General features: G+C 32.9%; 1 protein-coding gene across 1 annotated transcript in view; it reads left to right on the top strand.

Annotated features, from left to right (window-relative positions):
- LOC110461903 (serine/threonine-protein kinase unc-51-like) overlaps window positions 1–6,490 on the top strand; it is a 38,536-nt gene extending 32,046 nt beyond the window's left edge. The window contains exon 27 of the mRNA XM_021515638.1: window positions 227–6,490. Within this exon, the coding sequence (XP_021371313.1) occupies window positions 227–309 (83 nt within the window). The 3' untranslated portion in view covers window positions 310–6,490. The remainder of the gene's footprint in view (window positions 1–226) is intronic.
- The last annotated feature ends 3,073 nt before the right edge of the window (window positions 6,491–9,563 follow it).

Here is a 9,563-nt window from a genome sequence, read left to right on the forward strand (position 1 = left end):
CTAATTCCTTATAATGTGGGAACTGGTTTATAAATTCTGTTATCAATTTACAGTGTTAAGATACTGGTACAGTGTAATCATGATTATAAAATATGACCATTCTGCAGCTTATGGGATGTCTTCTCTCATAATACTTGAATAAATTAGATAAAATTGTGTTTTAAATACAAACCTGGCCAGGTTTATTTTCCATAAAAATAAATGGTAATTATTTTGTACATTTTAGACAAAGATGCAGTTGAAAGGAGACTTGCCAACGTACATACAGCGCCCCAAGCTTTTATCCCACCCTTCGAGACCGTCAGCTGATGAAAGATGTCTCGATGATTTCCTACTCTCCCCTACAAAGCTTTTGTCCTTTGTTTGAGCCGTTGACCTGGATATATTCAGTGTAGAGTTTTGTGTTCAATTACGAGTTTTATTTATTTATTTGAATTTTTCGAAGATGTTTCTGATTAGTCAGATATGGAAGTGTGATTTATCATGTGAAGATGGTTGTGGAAGGGAGCACAATAATTCCCTCAAATAGCACATGGTCAAGGACATGGAAAACAGTGACGGTCAAGGAGAGAGGATTGTATAAGGAAGTCTAATTAAAATGCAGAATATATAAATATTTTGGAAAAAAACTATGAAGTTTTTAGTCGGGACAATGTGAATGCAGAAGGTTGTATTCTATGCACTCGCTCATTTGAAAAGAAAAGGTGACTCTGGTATCTGTTTCTTCTACCTGATACTCATAGGGACAACCTAATCAGGTATTGCTTTGAAGTGTATCAGTTTATTATTGTGCTTTCTGACGTGTAGTTCTGAGCTTCGTGTATAATAGAGGTATTTGACGAACTCGCGACAGACTTTGTGTACTTGGACTATGTGCATCATATATTTTTTTCACTGCACAGAAAAAAAATCAGTTTACAAGGACACTTGAAATATTGATAATATCCTAGCAGGTGCTTGAGATCGGTGTTCCTAGGATCACTAGAGTTACAAGTATTGCGACACATACACAAATCTCAGGGATGGAGTGTGGTAGGCGAGAAACTTTACAGTGAAAAGATTTCAACAAGAAAATATCTGTTAATGGTCTATATATAGAAAAAAAAGACTTTAAACAATAACAGTGAAAGGGTTTGAAGTAAAAATAAACAGACTTTCAGATAAACTGGAATCCTGGTGCGGACAAAGTAATCTTGAAAAATACACAAATACATAAGCACTCTCATCCTTCTGCAAACTGGAGTTTACGAAAATACCAAAGACTAACTAAAATCCTTGATTTAGACAGGTATGAACAATTTTCACTTTTCAGTACATTGCATATGGTAGTTTCATTGTTAATTTGCCTTGAGTTTTTCTCTTAAAGAAATTAATTTCATCTTTCATCAGTTCATTATATAAAGTGGTGGTTTTTGGGGACACATCAGTTAAAGTGTTTTTTTCTCTCTCACATCTAACAGTTTTATAATTATGGGGAAACAAAACTTACATGACTCTTTCATCGACATATTTATTGTACGATAAGTGCCAAGGTGATTAGCAGCTTGCCTACACAACCGACATCAGAGCTAGCAGTTTGGTTTTCGTTGACGATTATGTATGTATTTATTCTGTATTCCACATTTAGATCCTTGATAGCATTAAAATCATTTCTCACTTGTAAATAACTGTAAATATCCTTAATATTATAATATTTATTAATGATAAAAATTATTGATAATTCTGATGTAGATGTTGCAGGTAACAATGATTATGGGACACATTATTTGTTGACATGCAAGCTATGAACATCGCATCTCTGTCTCGATTCAAATCCAGTGATTGGATGGACTACAATGTGATAGACATGCATACTGCAGACTGACAAGGGAGATAATAAGATGTGATAACAAAAAATATGTAGTTTGTCCAGCTTCGCTTTTACAGTGTAAATAACCAGCCGTGTACCATTTCCTTATTTTGTTATTTTATTCATCTGAAGTGTTTTAGTTATTTTTTTTCCTGTTATTAGCTATTCCAATCGAAATTCCAGGTATAGAATATGTTTTTACCTCAAGAGTTTCATCTCTTATCATACAAATATTTAGCACAATCCAAGTGTTGACAGATATAAATAATTTTATGCGAAGAAAGAATTGTGAATCTCCAGAATGGTATTTTATTTCTTTTTCTTGCATTATGAATGACTTGTTTTGGTTTTTAAATATTGGACTTTTTTTCAATGTCAAGAAATGTGACTTGATATGACAATGATATTATGATTTCTACGTATACACGACAGAGAGATTTGCGTGTGGTATTTTCCTTGTATATTCAGTGTACACCTTGTAGCATGTTATGTATTACAGGTTGTGTTACGTGGTAATGAAATGTGTTCACATAAAAACCAGCACACATTATTCTTGACCCTCCAGTCCCCAAGAACACCGTTAGGCAAGGCTATCCCATATATATCGGACAAGAGCCAAGTTATGTCTATTTATGCGGAGGATGCCCAGCTAGTCGGGTATGACAGGGTATAGACTAGCAGGTACAAGGCCAGGCCAAGTTATAAGTGTGTTTGTAGTACATACCGTAGTCTTTCAGTTTGATTTTGGTATGTGATGCTTCTCCGAGTCTGTACCCGTCATACAGTAATATTAGTGTGTTTTTAGTTTGTCTTGTTTGTTTAACTTACGTAATGTTGTTAAGCCTCAGTGTGATCTGTGTTGGGAAAGACCTGTTTTCACATGGCATGTGAGCTTGTTCTTTTAAGTTATTGCAATATAAATTAATTATTGTGGTAAAGTGGTATTGTCTTGCCGGATGAAAATGCATTTCATATCATTGGTTTTTAGCTAGATTGTTTTTGCTTCAGTATTTTATTGCATATTGGCCATATATGTACATGTTATGTCGACAGATTTTGAGTTTGTATTTTATCAAGAGTTTATTGGATCATGTTGATAGCAATATATACAGTTAGGTAACCAGATAGGGTGGGGGGGGGGGCTTACTCCAAAGTTAGTCAGTAGAATATGTGCCGTAAAGTTAATTCGTTTGTTTTCTCAGTTGTTCCTATTTTGAATGAAATATTCAACCAGTTGTCACAATTCTTGACTTTTATTACACTGCAAGTCATCCCAGGAAAACAAAAAATATCTCACAAAAACTGAATTTTTAAAACGTCTACAAGTTTTAAAAAATATGACCATGACAACAGTTATGCACAAGGAAATGGGAGTTTGGACAATTCTTTGTCAGTGTAAAAATTATTCTCATATAAAAAAGTACAAATTTCTTTATAATTCCCCTATATGACTCTGCAGCAGTTAAAGAATTTTTTGAAAAGGTATTAGAATACAGTTTATTTCATTCACAGTCTCATAAACTGAGAAACTTGATTAAGTCAAACAAGACCACTGTTATAAATGTGATTGTCTAGTGATGAAAGCCCTTTCAGGACATTGATCTTTTCTGGGATAATCAATTGGTTTCCATAATCAATTCAATTTATATCCGATTCTTATCATTATTGAAATACTATAAATGTATGTCTCAAACATTACCTCAGTACTAAAAAATGTTCTGGAATACTGTCTGGAACAAATTTACCCTTGATTGTCATGTTAGTAATAGTTTGAAAATAACTACCGTGCACCAGTTATATTTCAAAATTAACTATACCAGTTATATTTTGAAAATAATCATGCCAGTTATATTTTAAAATTAACTACCGTCATTCCAGTTAGTTTTTTTATATTAACTATGCCAGTTATATTTTGAAAATAACTTTACCAGAGGGTAAGATATAGTTCTTAGCTAGAACATTGTAATGGAATTCCGAGATCCAAAATGGATCAGATAAAAAGTGCTAAAGAGTTTAAAAGTGATATTAGAATAATATAATATATAGATTTTGAAACTAGATATATATCGGACTTGTATTCAACAGAATTTACAAAGTGCAATTTACTCCTTTGAGAGATTTAGAAGTAGTAGTATTTCACTTTCCACTCATATTTCCGAGCTCTGTTAATATGTGAAGACACGATAGATTTTTTTTTTGTATTTTCTGACAAAATCAGTTTTTAAATGTACAATACATTGTTACATCTTTGTGAATTTTACCATATTTGCAGGGTTTCTTTTTCAGTGTTTTTTTTTACTTTTCTTGCTATCACATTTCTGCTTATTTCTAATCTCTGTAGTTTAGTTGATGTGCTATGCCTTTCTGAGGTACTTCCATTCGTATATTATCACTAATTATTGTAATGTTTGGACCTGCTGGTCCTCACCTGTACATATTATACCTATTTATCATGCTAAGAAGCCTATATGGCTGGTACCATTGTGATTTTTAACAAGTTGTTATTCTTGTGGTTTGAATATGTTACTACTATCATGTGCCAATATGATGTTGAACCCATTTTGATTTTCAAGTAATCAGTTTTCATGGAAACTTACTGTAACTGACAGCTAAAAGGATAGATTTATTTCAATGTATCATCGAAATAAATTTGATAAAGTTGCGCAATTGATTTGACTTTAAAGTAAGAAGTGAAGTGAATACTGTGTTATATACGGAATGATTTTTAAAGCGGGTCCAATGTCATTGTGGTAAACATAGCTCGTGGCTTTGTCGTAGTAATTACATTGTTGTATTTATGAAAAAGAGGCAAGCAATATAGTCTTTGTAAAAAGAGCCTCGTCATTTATGTTGTTGTCGGCGAGAGGAGTGTTAGGGAGCGAGACGCGCAAAACTGATTAAAAAAACAACAGAAATCTGTTTGAGTGATGAATGTGTGAGTTGATTTTCCTGATCAGTCATTAGTGTGTTTTGTATTTCAAACTATGGCACACAAATAATGAAGGGACTTCATATTTCTTCATTTTGTGCAAATTTTGAAAGAAAAAATATATAGCTATATCATATTAGCTGATAGTTTGGCAAATCATCTTGATTGTGCAGAAATAAATTCCAATATTAAATTAAATCATGGCATATTTTGATTAAAATTCCACTTGTGATAATACGTAAGTTGAGATAGGTCATAGTGTGTCGAACTGTGATGGCTGTCAGAAAAAGATCACTGGTGGCTTGGAGCTGAAGGTGTGGGGCTTATAAAACAGTACGACCTCTGTTCAGATCGTTATATATACTACAAATGAACCACCAAAGTTTCTTATCTGTAAATTTCATATGTTCTGAACAAATTTTTGTTTTATTTTTCACACAAATCACTCTCCTTTTAAAATACTGTCGCTCATTGAAACTGTTAACAGTGCTTAACCAGTATGATAAGATGCCTAAAACAGGCATCTTTTACTGCAAAAAAAGAGCAGAATTTAGATTCATTCTAAATTCTAACGGTACAATGTTGGTATATTTCACTGGAGAGTGCTCCAGTACCCATTAACTTTCATTTGAACTTTCTACCCATTTTTGTCAATACTTGTGAAAATCATTCATTGTGACTTTTCTGCAGGCCAGTACTATTCTATCATTGACATCAATGATGACTAGGTCAAGACACATCATTTACAATTATAGAACCAATGTTTGATATATTCCATTGACCTTTCATACAGCAAATATGACTTGTACATTTTTTTTGCATTTTCCTTTTGATGCTTGATCTCGAGTTAAATAATTGATTTAGAATTTTTTCAAAATGACTTAATTTTTGTATCACTGATGTATATAATATCTCAAACATTCATAAATTCATTTGGAGAACAAAATTATCACTTTAATATTCTGCGAGTGTCATTTCATGAGTGCTTCACAACGTTTTCATAAAAGTATATACCTTATCATACAGAATTATCACACCTGGTGGAAACCATTGATAGAATCATCTATATTGATTTAATTTGCAGTGGCATTGAAGTCCAACTAGTTTTGTTTCACAATTATAATTTGTTTGAATTGAAGGGAAATAACTCTTGTGAGCCCAAGTTTTTTCTACAGTCGATATTTAAGTTTTACTGATACTGCCTACTGGAACGTGAAACTAGCCATGTGTTGTACTCTGCACATATACCCATGTGTTCCAGTAGCCTAGTAAATTGAGGGTAACCTCAGTATCGTCCACAGAATTAATCTAAGTCTGTGGTATGACAGAACACTAGAGTGAGTTATTCACCAATCTCCTATGCCAGTAAGGTGATGGGTGGTAGACAGGTTCTACACAGTGGTAACATGTCAACAGTTAAGTCATTGACAGTTGAAGTATTGTTGACTTCACGTTTAAGGTATTCAAATGAAATGTTATGTGAGAATGGTATATGATATGAGTGAATTATATATAATTTCAGATGAAGTCTAACATTGTACTTGAGCTATATTGAGTACAGTGATAATATATATAGGTAAAAAGAACACTTTTGTATCATTAAGACCTGTCAATACATAGCATGTATGTATCCAGACAGTTTTGTTTACTGATTAATCTTAGGACTGTAATACGAACCCTCATCAGTCAATAAATGGATGTGTCAAATGTTACTTGACTGTCTTGTTTTATCTCTCCGACTTACCATTCATCATATTTTCAGAATTGCAGACTTTTCCACTCTTCAAGCTGGGGAAAGACTTCGCAATATATCCTTAATAAATGGATGTGTCAAATATTACTTATTTGTCTTGTTTTATCTCTCCGACTTCGGATCCATCATATTTTCAGAATTGACAAAATGGATAGAAGTTTCCACTCTTCCGGTTGGGGAAAGACTGTAATATATCCTTCTGTGGACAAGCAGCCAGTGAAATCCCAACATCACTTTTTATAATCGGGTATGAAGTGGAATATAGAGAATAGTTCAATGGTTGCTAAATGAAGGCCATATGTATCTGTACATTATGATATCTTTTTCACTTGGTTAAAGATATGAGATTGGTGTGTGTATATCCCTCTCTAAGTACTACAACCTCTTGAAATGAGGTTGAAACCAGTTAAGTTATGGAACGACCACCATTAGTCGTAAAAGAAATCGGCATTGATTGATCTTGACATTTCAGGTGTTCATGCAACAGTACGAAATTACTATCACAGACAAAGAAGAATCAGAGCACTCGTATTTTCAAGCATCATTTCTTTGAACAACCAACAAAATGGTGGCAGTTACAGTGATCAGAGATTAATAACATCATTGGGACTGTTCGTTTATGCGGAACAACTGGTTTGTCCATTTTTAAATAAAATGTAACAATTTCGTATTTACAAATACAGGCCTTGCAAGGCTTTGTCAAGGCTCGCCTAAAAGCAGCTTCAGATTACCAGGTCCGACCTTATTTAATAAACAAACAACTGTGGTCCGAACGGTTCAATCATTTAAACGAAAACAGCCCTGGTTTGTAAATTGGCTGATAAAATTCTACATCCCCCATGTAACGATAGGCCCAGATAGCCAGTAGTGCTTCACCTGGACCATTGTAATGTGTAAGCTAAGCATTGCTGTTTAAGGATTAGAGAAGTTCTAAAATTCTGTGAATCTACATCTCAAGATTGTTTAGATAATGCCCGTTTGAACTTTTTGATATAATTTTAGCCTTAATGAACTTTTAAGTAGGTAAAGGTTGTTCATTAAAACAAGAAGTTGCAACATCTGAGGTACCAAGTACTGTAGCAATAGGCCCTGTAGTGTGAACCTTGAGAAAATTTGAAAAAAGATTTATCCATAATACCATACGCTGACTTTTTAACCTGTCTATTTTTCAAATTTGATATTTTATCTACACAATATACATTTGAAAGAAGATGCTTATATAGTGTTTTGAAATAACAAGCATTTTGGGGAGAGGGTATGTTCATGCAGTCTCCACAAGTCTTTAAAGAAATACATGAGTGGTCTTTGGGCTATCACTTTATATGCAAAAAAAATCACCAATTAATACTGTAACACAGATTTTAAATAAGAACAACTGTAACATATTGTAACACAACAAATTTTATATCGTGATCAAGTGAAAATGTTTCACATGAAATCAATCAAACCACTTAACAAGAAGCAACATGGACACAAAAATATTACACAGAGACTGTCACATGTAGGCATCAGGGATTGGGTAATGTATATATCACCCATGCCTACAAGACTAATAATTGAAGCCTTTTCTCTTAATTCTTACATAGACTTTTGGAGAGAAAAAAGTCAACACTGCAGGACACTGGAAATGAGACAATGTTCTAGATAGCATAAAAACAATTTTTGATTGGGCCAACATTTCCAGGTTTACATTTTGTTGAACATCACATTTAAGAATTTCGGCAGACAAGTTACTGAACACTTGTTAGCTCAAATAATATGTTTTTATTCACTTGTTGGTCTGGGTTTAGGAAAAAAGTTACCTTTAATTCAATGTCTAACTTCAAACCATGACAAACCGAACTGAGTGTCTGACTAGTTTCTATATGACGTCATGGTCATCATTGACTTTCTGACAAATGATGTAATCTAGGCATGACTTTATATGACAACTAATTATTTACATACCAAAATAATAGTGACGGAACAAAATAAAAGCTATAGGGATAGACATATATATAATATATATACTTCATGTAATCAAACAGTTTTTATAATGAGGGGGTAAAAATCCAATCACTGAAAAACTACAGTATTTCGTTTCTTTTTAACATATTATTTTCCCAAACTGACCTTCACAAATCACAAAGTGTTGAATTAACAGATTTTTTTTTAAACAAATTGTTTATAAATTCATGGTGATCACCAATTACAATGATTTTTTTTCACAAAAGTTTAAAGTATTCTTTTTTTTTGTGCCATGTGGTTTACATAATTTATAATCTTAGGAGATCATACAAATACAAGCAAAGAGTTATACTGTATATAAGCTTGATATATTGCTCTTCTGAAAAAAGTCCCCCCCCGCCCCCGCCCAAAAAGGAAATGTAAAATACCCGTTATGAATGAAGTCAGTGACTTGATGACTTTAGTGAAATGTACCCAAAATTACATCCAATGATGAAGCTTGAGGATATATTCATAAACATGAATTAACACACATTAAACTAATTCAAGGGAGACAACCTACTTACATCAATGGAATTAATTGTAAGGCAGTGTACATCCCTAAGCTTGAATATCTATTCATAAATATGAATTAATACACATTAAACTAATTCAAGGGAGACAACCTACTCACATCAATGGAATTAATTGTAAGGCAGTGTACATCCCTAAGCTTGAATATCTATTCATAAATATGAATTAATACACATTAAACTAATTCAAGGGAGACAACCTACTCACATCAATGGAATTAATTGTAAGGCAGTGTACATCCCTAAGCTTGAATATCTATTCATAAATATGAATTAATACACATTAAACTAATTCAAGGGAGACAACCTACTCACATCAATGGAATTAATTGTAAGGCAGTGTACATCCCTAAGCTTGAATATCTATTCATAAATATGAATTAATACACATTAAACTAATTCAAGGGAGACAACCTACTCACATCAATGGAATTAATTGTAAGGCAGTGTACATCCCTAAGTTTGAATATCTATTCATAAATATGAATTAATACACATTAAACTAATTCAAGG

Source organism: Mizuhopecten yessoensis, unplaced genomic scaffold, assembly GCF_002113885.1.
Source record: "Mizuhopecten yessoensis strain PY_sf001 unplaced genomic scaffold, ASM211388v2 scaffold1407, whole genome shotgun sequence".
NCBI lineage: Eukaryota > Metazoa > Mollusca > Bivalvia > Pectinida > Pectinidae > Mizuhopecten > Mizuhopecten yessoensis.